This window comes from Centroberyx affinis, unplaced genomic scaffold (assembly GCF_046629955.1).
Source record: "Centroberyx affinis isolate AG114_WGS23_722 - 3 ecotype Tasmania unplaced genomic scaffold, CSIRO-AGI_Caff_v1 ptg005544l_1, whole genome shotgun sequence".
Classification (NCBI taxonomy): domain Eukaryota; kingdom Metazoa; phylum Chordata; class Actinopteri; order Beryciformes; family Berycidae; genus Centroberyx; species Centroberyx affinis.
The window spans coordinates 249,878-264,396 of NW_027282786.1; the positions used below are offsets into that span (position 1 = coordinate 249,878).

The following is a 14,519-nucleotide window of genomic DNA, read 5'->3' on the forward strand; positions in this document are numbered from 1 at the left end:
TGATCATGGAGAACACATGATGACACGGTGGCTTTTTAGACATTAAGTCTTCTTGACTATCATGATTTCTCTCTACTGGTGCCTTTTGACTATCACTTCTCTCTGGTGTTGCTTTTGACTATCACTGTTACTCTGCCTTCCAAAAGGGAGAAGCTCCTTTGACTATCTCCACTATTCTTTGTTTAACACTTTCAGGTCCGGGGTGTGTCTAGAAACAGTAAGAGGGATTGCGTATGTGTGTGTTTCCAAGGATGGTAAGAGCGAGAGGTAACTCCAAAAAGACAACCCCAAGGTTATCCTGTCATTCAGTTGTGTGTGTCTTTGTTCTGTATGCATGTTTGTAGGTGTGTGTGTGTGTGTGTGTGTGTGCGTGATGTTAAGAGAGAATGCCCTGAAGCTATATCTAGTCCTCTTGGGTCCTCTATGGTGGCAGGAAGGCTGGCGACTGCCCAGGATGACATAAAGCAAGCCTCAAAGGCATTATCTAACCACTCACACTACACTTACACACACACACACACAGTCTTGACTTTGATACACCAAGGTTAAATCCACAGTGCAGAACTCCTGTCTGCTCTGGTGTCTGGAGAAAGACAATGGCTTCTCACACTGAGGTTTGACCCGAGGCCCTTTACAGTGCAAATTAGGAGCGAAGAAACACACACAGATACAGTTACACGGGCAAATCATGCTCACCTCACGGTTTAAAAATACACATCCACATCTTGAGGAAATGCCATCGCTGTTTCTGTCCATACAGTCTATATACAATACATTCTATACGATTCAGCATGTGGGAAGCTCTGTTTCCACTGCTTGATCCGTCTCAGTCTACCAGCCCACGTAACAATGACAATGGACAATGGGCCGCCAGCATACACACACACGCAAAGTTGATGGAAAAGAAAAATAGCACACCAAATGGAAAATGTTGCTGTCATTTCGCATCCACAAGCAGCATGCATAGTTGACATTTATGAAATCAGATTTTTGAAAAACAAGAGTGCCATTTGCACATGGATGGTATTACGCGGGGTTCACGAGGAAATCAAAAATGCCCGCAAACTCTGTTCCAGGGGATTTGGACGGGATAGATTTTCATCGGGGTGTCTGGAGATTGAACTTGACACACACATATTTGATTCTAAATGAATGTCCTAACATGTCTGGTGGCTGATAGGAGCTCTTTTGCGGTTCCATTTGGCAACAACAGCACTGTCTGCAAGCAAAAATAAAACATTAAAAGGTTTTTACAATCAATTAAATCACTTTAACAATCTGGGGGGGGGGGGGGGGTATTTTATTGTTAATATTAATGGGTTTATTTATTATTGTTTGTCTGTAAAATACTGTAAATTGTCACTCTTTTTGAGTCAATTTTATTATTATTATTATTATTGATGTTTACAGTGGACTAGTATTAGAGACTCTTTGTAGCGGTGCAAATTTTACATAAAAGATTACAGATGGGGCAGATTTGCATAGGTTTAAAAATAGTGACCATTAGTGGCTCTAGGCGGTGCTTGTCCCATGCAGACAGAGCTCAGGCCTACTTGGTTGTTGACAAAATAGAACAAAATGAGTTTCCACATCTAGGGAATCCAAACATTTCGCGAGTTTGGTTTTGTCTGTAGCCAGTGAACTCTCAGGAATGTGAGTTATGTGTGTGTTTATGGCAGTTTCTTTCTATAAAACAATATGGAGAATATGATGGAGGAGATGGGCCGTAGAAGCCAGACTGGAAAGTCCAAATTGCAGCGTATAGTTTCGGTTTCTCTCTGTAGGCTACTTAGGATGTAATGAGATCCAAAGGCAGCTTTTCGAGCAGACAAGTATACAATTAGACGGTATGAGGTTTGTGGGAGAGCTGGCTGTAGAGAGTGGCGGAGGACATTTAAGTTATAAAAGGCTGGTCTCCACTACCGGACCTAACGGAGCTGGCCAGGGCTCGCTCATTAGCCTGGTTTCCATTGCAGGACCAAACTTACTCATTATTCATGTCACTCAATTTCACTCCGAGCAACATTGCAATGATCTTTTTTCCATCTTGTTGCCTGCAGAAATCATTTGTAAGCTGGGCTGAAGTTTCAAATGGTGTTTTGATTGCTAGTTGTAAACATTCTTAGCTGGCCTCTAGCCTGTCAAAGGTGTCCTGACCCAGGCCAACCTCCCAGTAATGCAGAAATCATGTATCCAGTACATCAACTTCACATTGTACAACTATAGAATTTCAACTATTAACGTCAAAATGTTGAATACCTGCGATGACATCTTAGAATCAGAGTCTGAGTGAATGTATTGACCAGTATCATGTTATACTGTTTAGGTGCTCATGAAGGAGCAACACTGAAATATTCTCACCCAAGTTTTCATACAGCATCTCTGTTTTAACATGGTTAAAAATCTTTTATGGGCTTTAAGCCTCAGTTGTCCTCGCTGTAGAAATATAGCTTTTGAAGTCCTAAAGCCAGCGATGCTGTGGTGTCTCCCTGGCACGCAGTAAAATGAGGGAGCATTCTGCATTCTGGTTTTTCTCCCACTAGTTCAAGGCTTGGCAGAGGGACTGTATTGTTCCTGGTTTTGGAACGGCACTACTGTAAGATGAGGTACTTTGTCTGAGACCGAGGGAACGTCAAATATCATTTTCTTTGTTGCTTATTTGCACAGTGTCCGCGGGTATCTTCCAAAGTGCTTACAATCATCACTGTCACCATCGCATTACTGTCACATCCATCTCTGTTGAATGATGGTCCATTCAAACAGTAAATTATCACTTTGGTCCACTGCTCAGCTAACCCTTCACTCATTAAACTGCATTCATTAATTTTTATCTTTTCCACAAGTCACAAGCAAATAATTGATAGATTTTTGAGTTTACCTGTTAAAATGAATTATCACTGGGGCCACCAATGCCAAAAATGTAAGCACTCATGATACTCATAGCACTCATCAACCAAATGGTAGATGCTCTCATTTTCAGTGTTTAACCATATAGCATTTTCAGCATTCAACCAGCTGGGTGACAGTTATCGACAGTCAATCCTTGACACAGATTCCCAGATGCCATGAATAAATAATAATAATCTTAGCTGTAACGCTGACTCAGAGCAGCAGCTTGGTGGCGTAACTGCAGGGGCGGGTAGGGTCACACACACACACACACACACACACACACACACACACACACACACACACACACACACACACACACACACACACACACACACACACACACACACACACACACACACACACACACACACACACACACACACACACACACACACACGAACTACTGTGTGAAACAATTAGGGGTAAAGTGCCTTGCTCAAGGGCACTAGTTACAGTCTAAATACATCTAAATACTGGATCTGAGTATTGAGGATCTCCTCTTGGTTCAAATGGTTGACATTATATTTGACCCATAGAAGCCTCAGAATCCAATCCTCACCAGGGAGCCCATATTATTTTGTGTACTCCACTCATTACAGGCAATACAGGGCCTTCCTGGCATGAAATGACAGCCTGTGGCAAGCAGAGGGGCTGTTAGGGCTTCACTTAATTATGACTTACTACATTATGTCTGTCATTGCAACGGGGTGTTCATAGGTTTGTGCACACATTCCTGGTCTGTGTGTCACAACGTGTGTGTATGTGTGTGTGTGTGTGTGTGTGTGTGTGTGTGTGTGTGACTATGTGAATGACAAGGCCCAGATTGCTACTTCCTCTTTCTCTTTAACCACAGACAAACACTCCGAGGTTCGCTTGAGGGTCAAAATACAGTGCTCATTGACTGCATCGTCTCTTAAAGGAAAAAAATCCACCCTGAAACAGAAATCATGGGCTGTTTCAATGATCTTGGACAGGTCAGTTAGTGCTTGTGAGGAGGAACAACTGGTGACAGAAACCAGACAGTCAAGACTTTAGCCTGATGCCGTCAAGACACACTTTACTTCCTAGAGGCGATCCATTTGTAAGGCTTCACTGAATATTTCTTAGAGTTTGCATACCCAAATTACCTACATTTATAAGCATTGTTAATATAAACAAAGCAGAAAATATGACTGTTTCAACAGAAAAATTGCCCTAGGCGCTGGAACAGTATTCACAAAGTCAGTCACTCATTTAAGCATAGTCAATTCTGTTTTAGGTTGGATTTCCACTTTAATGTAGGGTTTTACAGTTGCTTGCTGGAGCAACTAAAAACAACATTTACTCTCTGGGGTGGTTTTTGGCTTTGCTTTGCTACGCCGACTAAAAAACAGCCTTCTCTCTGAAGTTAAATTTGAGATTCACCACTGTTGTTTTAACCAGCGGAGAGAAACGGCTACATTAAAGAGTTAGCCCTGCTTCTCGCGCCGCATCAATGGGATAAATTAAAACTCTCCCTGCAGTGAGTGCATCAGTAATTGGACAGCAAGCAAATAATGAATTAACAAAGCAAGCTGGGAGTCGCAGCTAATTATCACCAATCAAAACACTTCCAAAACTGCTTCCCCCTCGTCCCCTTTTGTTGCTGTACACTGCTACCACAATGTGACTGGGTGTGTGACCAGTGGAGATAATCCTGTATCGCTCTTTGACCTTAACTGATTTCAGAAGAACAGGGCGATGAGGGTATCTTGGAGGCCTTTGAGTGCCAGTAGTGTTTGAGTACAGCAGTGTTTTCACTACATTCACATAGCAGTGGTGCCTCCCTATTGCTGGAAATTCACCCTCTATTGATAGTGTTATGAAAATAATAAAAAGGCATCAATCATCCGGTCTTGGTCGTTCTTTTGGCCCCCATCCCAACCACCACATTAGTTACTCCCAGTACAGTGGAAACAGTGCTGTGCAGAATGAGGTATGTTGATGACACAACCCTACATATAAAGCCTCACTCTAAAAGAGCAAGCGTATATCACTGTCTTACTGCGCTACACTCATGGGACAGCAAAGCACCATGATAGATATCCTGTGTGTGTCTGTCCATTGCACAAACACACACACGTCCTGATGTACATGCGTATGGCTGGAAGATATAGGTCAGCGAATTCAGATAAGCAGTATCTCCTTATTAGTTAGATTCCTTTGGCTAATATGACTGGCTAATTAGTTCATCCGCACTTCAAAAACAGCAACTGGGGCAGCAAGGAGGAGAACGAGTCTTCTGATATGTGCATCAGATGTGGGTGAACAGAGAGGGAACGTGTGTGTGTGTATGTGTGAGGGAGAGAGAGAGAGAGAGAGAGAGAGAGAGAGAGAGAGAGAGAGAGAGAGAGAGAGAGAGAGAGAGAGAGAGAGAGAGAGAGAGAGAGAGAGAGAGAGAGAGAGAGAGACTCCATTTGAAGATTTGAATGATGGAGGAATGATGATGTTGCGGCTGTAAACAAACAGTAGATGTTCAGTAGTTTGACTAGTTTAATTCTTTCCTTTTGCTAGGTTTGTTGTTTTGTGCAACACTGGGATGCATCAGGATTTAGGCTGAAACAAAACAAATCGACCAAAAGTTTCAGGAATCTCACTGACATTCCATAGATGTTTCTACCAAATGTAAATTGCCAGAAATGCAACGACTGAGCCAAGATGGAGATGGTGGGGGTCGAACTGGCCCACTGTGTGCGCGCAATATAGACACGTGCACATGCACACACACGCACACACGTGCAAATGAGATTAGCTCCTCCAGCTTTCACATGACCAATGATTACATTAGGTGCGGTCACAGGCTGTTTCTGTATGAGGCTGGGGTCTCAGGTCAGAAAAACACCCTCACGAGACACATCAACCACAATCACACACACACACACACACTCAGGAATACAGGTACAGACGAGGAATTTTGTGTGAAATCTGAGTGTATATGTGCATGTATGAATACGAGGAGTAACTTTGATTTTGGACTAATTCCGCCTACTCGTATTAAAAGCTAAATATTTGCATATTTGTGTGTGTGTGTGTGTGTGTGTGTTTGTGATATAGAGGTCAGTGAGTTTACAAACTCATTAGGCAAGCCCGGCGTGGGAGTGGGATGAGAAATCAGCACTCTGGGCTCCCCTAATGGCCAGTTTAGTGTGTATGTGTGTGTGTGTGTGTGTGTGTTAGAGAGAGTGTTCAAAAACAAGCACAAAGCAGCAGAGGCAGAGAGAATTGCCAGCTTGGACCACACACAAGGCGGACACAACAGAACCGAACAAAAACAGAAAAGACAACTCGTGGAAAGAAAACAGAAGTGGACCAGTGAAGCAGAAGCAGCCACCTACTGGACCAGACAGACGGGTGTATCTCCACTCCACCTCCTTTCCTCCCCTCTCACCTCCTCTGCTTTCCCATTACCTCCTCTCCTCTCTTCTCTTCCTTCCTTGGACCACAGCGTATTAATACGATTACTATTATGTTACATATTCAGTGTCTTGTTCAAGGACACTTCAGCAGGGCAGATGCTTGCCAACATGGGGCCTTGAACCCAGATTCCTCTGGTTGAAGGACAGTTTCTCTAATCACTAGGCCACCCTGCTGCTTAACTACAGGCAGTGAATGAGACTAGACATAAAACAAACTAGGAAGGAGACGACGAAGGAAGCCACAATAAAAAGGATGAACCCTGGCTTTCTGTTACCCATAGATAAAAACCTGTAGGGAGCAACACATTCATGAACAGCACTGTTATGAATTACGATGTGCAGACATGTAAATGTATGCAACCATAGACAGTATAGAACTTTTGTCATATCTGTAGTGGCTTGGAAAAGAATAACTTGAGCATGCCATTACTTCCCAGTGTCTATTCTTCATTTACATAAAAATCTATATCTATGGTAGCTTCTTCACAATGCAATCAAAGCGATTGGTTATGCATTAGAGCACAAGCAACAACCTGGATAGAGGGTCTATCCCACAGACGGACTTACCTACAGTGTCAGCTGCAGTGCAGCATAAGGAGAAGGGTGGAATCAAACCCATATTGAGGCAGGGAGAGGAGAAAGAGCCACGTCAATTGAAAGACTGCCAGCACTAAGCACTAAGCTATGACCTACAGGTGCAGCCTTGTTTATCTGCATGCATGCTTTAGTTCCTGAAGAAAAACATAGAGGCCTAATAATTCAGCTTCAGATTGACTAAAAGACCATAATTTTTTCAAACAAAAACAATATTGTGTCAATGTTATGTCCTGCAGAATTAAAAAAAAAGATTGACAATAAGACAATAATCATATAGCAGACATATAGAATAATTGTACTCGTCAGTCAGAAGCTCATAATTATCCTCAGTACAGAGCAGAAAAACCTGTTTGTGACCGACAGTCTAAACTAATATTGTGTTGGCTACAGATGGTTGTAGGCAAAACAGTGGCCTTGCGGAGCGGTATTAATATTCAAAACCTATGTATAAGTTGGAAAATATGCCTATGTCAACAACTCTACTGCATAGGAGTTAGAAGAACCCTTGGCTTAAAAACGTCTTCCTGCACGTCTTCTGAACATCTCTCGACTTTAGGAATGTGACACATGAACTGATTCAAACCTGGGACTGTCAACATCCTAAAACACGCTGGAAGCATATTCATCTGATTCCTTTTCTGTGTATGGTATGTTTTCTAGGTAGGTGAATGTATATGAAGAACCTGAGCTAAGAGGATCGCAAAGGGAAAAGCTGCAGCCCTGCGAGTAAGTGTTTACCAAGTAAGGTAATGTTTAGCCTCACTAGACCTGCAGATGACTAATCAGTCTGGACACACTTCTTCTATGCTTATCACTGCCGTCACTGCAGATGAAAACCTTATATCTCCAATTTTTCAGCTTTTCCATTTTCCTTTCCTGAACTGAAAGTTGACATTTTTCTTCACATGGACTGGGATCAACCCCTTCAAAGACACGTTCTGCGATTTCAATAATCAAATGGAAAATCTGAGTTTTTTTTTTCTTTATTCCTGATAGCTGACTGCTTGCAGATAGGGGCTTTTCATCCAACAACAACAATATCCAATACAGCGCTAATAAAACTATGTACTAGCAAAGCCCAGGTGCACGCTGTTCAAGTAAAACAAACTACAGCATCGTGGCGTAATCAAGCTGAAAGCAGCTGTCTGGTTCTTTTTAATGAGAATATGAACATCACACTGCCAAGTATTAAAACCCTGGGTGCACACTCCAATTAAAACAAATTGAAGCATTAAGACTAAGTGCACTCTAACGTGTCATTTTCAACACAGATGTGTTGTTTTTCAACACTTGAGAGATGCTGTCAGATTAGCTTGAAAATGGAAATGATATATAACATAATGCTGAAGTATATAAACTACCATTTGCTGCTGTTGGATGTTAACATTGTAATTAGCAATGCAATTTGCAATTAGAAACTGTGCTTTGAATGGATTTCATGGCCCCTAGGGTCATACACTTACTGAACCTATAATGGGGATTTGTAAACTTTTTTATTCAAGTCAAATGGAGGAATGGAGGTTGTCTTCTTGAAGACTGGAAAGCTTGGATTAAATACAATGTAATACCATCTGATTTGCATAAGGGCATCTATGAGAATATATATATTCTGTATGTGTAGACACAGGCTTTTCAGCCATTGCAATTGCCTTGTTTTTCTTCAAAAGTGACTTTGACGAAGGCTGAAAAAGATCATGCATCAGACCTCTTCAAAACAAAACGCTGTCAAATCTCTTTATAAACAATAAACGAGCATTAACAGCATTGTTTCCTATAACCTTAGTAGCTTCAGTGACTTCCATCTCAGTGTTCAGCCAGCTTGTTTGTCCAATGTACTGTTGTCATATTGACATTTCAATTACTTCTTACATAAGCCATCCAAAAAGCAGTCTCTCTCATCAGTCAACAATACAGTTGTATGATAGTAATGGCACAAAATTGAATTGTATTTTTTGTTTTTTTCTCCTTTGCCTTCCCAGCTATGAAATGACAGTAATCACAGTAATGATACAGTAAAACTTGTTTTCATATAGTAATTTCTCAATCATGGCTCAATGATGGCTCAACCATGTCAAATATGATCAAAATATCTTCAGCATTCACATATTCTCTTGATTTCAACCCTAAAAGAATCAAATGGAGACCAAGATTAATCCAGAAAACTTGAATGAAGTGTGTTTCCTTTCCCTTACATCCTTCCAGACCTTGTTTAGACGGATCCATCCCTATAGAGGACATGACATGCAGAGGACCCTGACAGGGGATTCAACGTGTTACATAACAGACACTGAACAAAACTTGTCCTGATGTACACTCGCTGCCACACCCAGCTCAGTTAATCCTGCTGGGCTCCAAGAATCCAGTGAATACAAGAATCACAATGAGATCCACGCAGACTGCACCCTACCAACATCTGGCCAGTAGACTGAGGATAACAGGAAATGAGAGAGCCTAGGGAAAGCATTCAGCATGCAATGCAAGACTATGGCTGGCTCTAAGGACTGGCTTTGCCATCCTGACTGGATTTCAAGATCGGGCTGAGTCTTTCCTGACTTTGCTTGGCATAGCTGATCTTGTTGTGTGAGAGGGGTTTAGGAGTCAGTCAAGTTCCCGATCAAGTTGCAGATCAGTTGGGTGCCACCAAAAGTATTTCAAACTTGTTTCATTTTCCAAGACTTGACTCTGGACAAATCTGGATGATCTCCATCACAGACAAGTGGTGTAGATTGCTATCCCTACCTAGTCACTTTTTAGGTCAGAGATACTAGAAATCTGCTTAAGTCTGTTGTGTAGTGTGATATGCTTTCTGTGTTCATAGTCTGTGTTAAAAATGAATGAGTCTGTAGGCAGTCCAAGATTTTAAAAGTCGCATGTAAAACTGAGAGGGACTACCACTCATCTCACACAAAAATCTAAAATCTTAGTTGTTTATCTAATCTAGTGATGTTATCTACCTATTGATGGATACACTTTGGAAATCAAGCAGTGTTTGAAATAAATATTCTCGTAGGAACATCTGAATCTTGTGGCCTAGTAACACTATAGGAGCTTGCTTTTTCGCAAAATCAGCAAATAAGAATCAAGAGAGAATGTGAGGACTGGATTGGATTCACTTTCACTTCAATCAGTTTCAAAAGTGAATTCAAATACTGAAAAATGTTTGACATGAGAAGATTGTCTTATCCAACCTCTAACTGAGAATGAATGCATCTATCATTGGCAAATGAACTGCACTTCCTAGTTTCATTTGAATGTGTGTGAATTGCCCCAAGCCTTGGCTTTGAACCAAAGATAAAAGATGAGTTAGTTTACCTTTCTTTGCTTTCTTCTGCAGTTTCAGAGTGTCGGAGGACTTCTTTTTAATCTCCTGCCGAGCTCTCTTGTACTCTGGATTGGATAGACATGGTGAAAAAGTCAACTAACTGTGGGGAAGCCTCGTGTTCAGACACAGTTTAACAGACAGAGAGTGACACGGTGTGTGGGTGTGAGGGAGAAGAAAAAGGCAAACAGAGAAAAGTCAGAAATAATATTTCCAGGAAGGGAATGGGAACCTGTGAGTGTAAGTTGTATGTATGTGTGTCCTACCTTTAGCATGGTCCTTGTCCAAAGTGTTGACCCCTCTCTTCCACTCCTCCATCTGTTCCTGTAGAGGGTTGATGAGACAGTCCAGGAAGGCCCTGCGAGAACAGCAACAACATAAGGAGTTGGTTTAAGATGTTGGGTATGTTGCATGCTGTCTCTGACATGGTTTCTAGCCGCTTACTGATTAGCTTCTGGCTAAAACACACGCAGGTTGTAAACATGGAGGAAATGTAATAAGCCAACTACCAACTTTTTACTGTGTTTTTAGTTTATTCATGTCATACAGGCTCACTCCATAGACTTTATCTGTCTCCTGATCTAATTAGTAGACACACAGAGCATTAGGTCAGGTTTGCCTTTTTGTTTGTCTGTTCAGTTTACAACCTTGTCTGTCAATTATTGGCAGAGAGAGAGAGAGAAAAGGAGACATATAAAATCAGAGAAAAAAAAGAGTTTGCATGTCTTTGACCGTGCGTCACAGAGGGAAGTAAGAGGCTCATGCAGTCATGTCTGTCAATCATTACCCAACTGTGCCCATTTTCCAAGACATGTGTGTGTGTGTGTGTGTGTGTGTGTGTGTGTGTGTGTGTGTGTGTGTGTGTGTGTGTCTAAGGGCTTGTGAGTGTGAGAGATGGGCAGCTGCAGGCTTAAGAGAAGGAAACTAAAATTAGACTTCACCCTCCCGCAGACATTTCTCCAAGGAGAGTGTGTGTGTGTGTGTGTGTGTGTGTGTGTGTGTGTGTGTGTGTGTGTGTGTGTGTGTGTGTGTGTGTGTGTGAGAGAGAGACCACAGCCCCCCTGTGTACTACCCCTGCTATGGAGATCCAAGAGGAATCTCTACTAAAATGCCACCCGAAATTAGAGAGCCCCCCTTCTGTGCAGTGTGTGTGCGCACTCGTGTGAGAGAGAATGTGTGATTTCAGTGAAACATTATAGATGCTTGTGCAGAATGTCAGCTAGCCAGACAAATCGTCTCTTTCCCAGCATTCCAATAGAAGGTGGACATGACGACCCCGCCTCCTCTTATATCCAAGCTAGGTGCTCATCCAAATTAGACGAGGGATACATTACATCAGATCCTGTGTGTTGGTCAATGTCAATGTATTGTGCTTGAGAGGAGTAGAGGAGAGGACAGAAGATAGGAAACACACAAGACAAGCAAACAAAAAAAAACAGTGCAGCACACAGCAGACATTAACAGACTTAATGTAATACTGTAATCCTTACATGGAGAACTGTTTGAGTTTGGCCTCTATGCTGCGATGTCTCATACACATCCTGGTCAATGCTGAGCCAATATCTCTGGTCCCTCCTGAAACATATTAAACAAAAACAACAGCTTGTTAATAAACTGAAAGACATACAAAAACCCATTCATGTTAATATACAAACTATGAGAAATGTGATATATGGCATAGTAGAGAAACAATAAACAACACAAGCCTTTCATATACATGTGGGTCATTACAATAATCCATCCAGCCATGCATCCATCCAGCAGATATAAATCAGCACCACTGAATGAGTTGCTTTGTGTGCCAAATATTCACATACTACAGCAGAGTGGCACAATGGGGGAAGTGTAGAGAGCAAGGAGAGATACTACAACTCAGTGGCAAGAGGGAAACAGCTAGAGAGGACACACAGAAAACTTCTGTGGAGGTCAGAACGTCCACATGAGAATAGTCCTCAGACGATATCACAGCACAACGACAGCTGTGACAAAACAGGGAGGCTAGAGGCGAGGAAGGAAAGAGAGGAACGCTGGAGGTCAAATGTGGTATTTCACATAGTGATTTCCATTGTAAGAAACATATCTCAACTTTGTGCCAAGTTGCACTGAGCTCGCTGAGAGCGGAAACAGACAGATATGACTGGTTACTTTAATTAGCTTCCAACAGTAGCACACCTCGCTATAGCCGCTGAGGCTCTTTTTGTGGCGAAGACGTAGTTTGAAGTGTACTAAAGCGCCACTGCTACAGGATGGTAGCAGGATCATTTCAAAAGGTAATTGGAGAAAATCCTTGGTACAGAGCTGAAATGCTGAAGTTTGGCTTTTGAGGTGGTTATTTCAATGTCCTATTTTTTCTTTTTCTTTTTTATTGTTGGTGAGTCCAGCTTTCTCTGACAGAGTGCTTGCTCACTACTGTTTAGGAACAGGTTTTGTATTTCACTCAGTTAAGTTTCGATCTGTCACCAGTGACCATTCCTGAAAGCAAAATAATAATATTATTTTTGGCAGAAAAAGAGCGAAATCTACAGCACGTCAATAGGGGGGATGATGCTCCTCTCTGTTGCAGCCCCACTTCAAGATTCAGGCTGATAACAGGTGTATTTTTACATAAAAACATTTGCCTGGTGCAGCTTTAAAACAATATTCAGTCCTGAATTTCCCCAAGGGGATCAATAAAGTGCTATCTCATCTTATCTTAATTAAACATTAGGACTTGGGGTGTCCTGGTGGTTCAGTGGTCTACACCACTGAACAATAAAATGGACCGAGGGATGCAAGGTGCATTGCCAATAGCTAGTTTTGGGTGGATTTTTCCGTTAACATTTGGGCAGCCCGCCCAGGTAAATTGACAGCCCGCCAAGTTTACTTTTTGGGTAACACTTTATTTGGATAGTCCAATGCTGATACTCAACTATCAAAGTAGATGTTTAACAAAGTGTTACTTGCCATGCTGTCCTCACCTAACCTTGACCCCATTTCTAACATTAACCCCAACCCAAAGATTAACCCTACTTAATTAATTAATACTTCAAACTCAGTAGGCTTTTTAGTGACACATTACAGTCACTTGATAGGAAGTTGAGTATCAGCATTGGACTACTCAAATAAAGTGTGAGCACTTTTGTTTTGAACTCACTTCACTTTAGGTACCAAGATGCATGAAGCTGACGATTCTTGCTGAAGTACTTTTCAAACAATCAAAATTGAATGCTGCCAAGCGGCAAAAGCGTGTAAGTGAACTACAATAACCATAATTCATTGCATCTATGCTTCTGTGCTCCTTCGAGTTGCGGTGTGTCTGTGCCGACAAACTTAATGGAGAGACAGTTTGATTATCAGATGGAAGTATAATAGTCAGCTAATGTTGCAATGCCGTTAGCTTATACTACATTGAGAGCCTTAAGTGCCAGAAAAAAGTGAGTTACTGGGCTCGCTAAATGAAATGTCAATAACAAGTCGTCAATAATCCCTCCTCTTGCCACTGGCGAAGTAAACTGACAATCTGTGGGAAACAGTGTGTTACCATTTGTACATATATTCCAGTCTCAAGAGAAGTTACAGGTTGGAGCCAGAGCCTTGAAAATGTGCTGGAGGCTAAGTTCCCTCCCCATAAGCTAACTAGCCGTCCACTAGGAGGCCTCTGGCTGGACAGCTAAGCACAGAGACTTGACGCTGATTGACAGAACTATTGTCTGGCTGCTCAGTATGACTGGCCTGTTTCTCTGTGGGACTGATACACTGCTGTGTGTGTGTGTGTGTGTGTGCACGTGAGAGAGAGAGCAAGGAGAGGAGAGGTGGGGGGGCATAGAGATCCAGTGTGAGAGTGCATGGAGTTTCTGTGACATTCTGTTCAATGTATGAGAAAGAGAGCGATAGGCTCTCAGTGTGCCTGAGTGTGTGTGTGTGAGCTGTGTGTGTGAGTGTGAGTGAGTGACAGTTCTGTGTATGTGTCTCTGCATGCAGCAAGGACTGTGTTGACAGCAGAATGGATTGCTCTGTTGGAGAGGATTCACACTTCGCATCAAATCATTACAACCAAACTGTCTCTCTCTCTCTTGGTCTCTCTTTCTGACACACAGACACAAGCTTGTAAGAGGCAGGACACTAACAAAGGAGATAGGCGGTTGATTTGGGTTGCACTACAACACTTCCCATGGTGTTTGGAGGATCTTTGATCTAAAAAAAACAAAAACCCAAACTGCAACCCCAATTTGCCAAACACTGCCCCTTTACCACTATCAAGTGTGTGATCACGGCAACATAAAAAGCAGGAAACACTG

General features: G+C 42.1%; 1 protein-coding gene across 2 annotated transcripts in view; it reads right to left on the minus strand.

The window, feature by feature from the left end:
• Positions 1 to 14,519, minus strand: part of LOC139667455 (protein MTSS 1-like) — a 67,613-nt gene that overhangs the window by 12,425 nt on the left and 40,669 nt on the right. For both annotated transcript variants that reach the window (XM_071546918.1, XM_071546917.1), the window contains exons 4-6: positions 11,733 to 11,817; positions 10,509 to 10,600; positions 10,236 to 10,310 (exon numbers count right to left, since the gene is read on the minus strand). In XM_071546918.1, the coding sequence (XP_071403019.1) occupies positions 10,236 to 10,310; positions 10,509 to 10,600; positions 11,733 to 11,817 (252 nt within the window). The remainder of the gene's footprint in view (positions 1 to 10,235; positions 10,311 to 10,508; positions 10,601 to 11,732; positions 11,818 to 14,519) is intronic.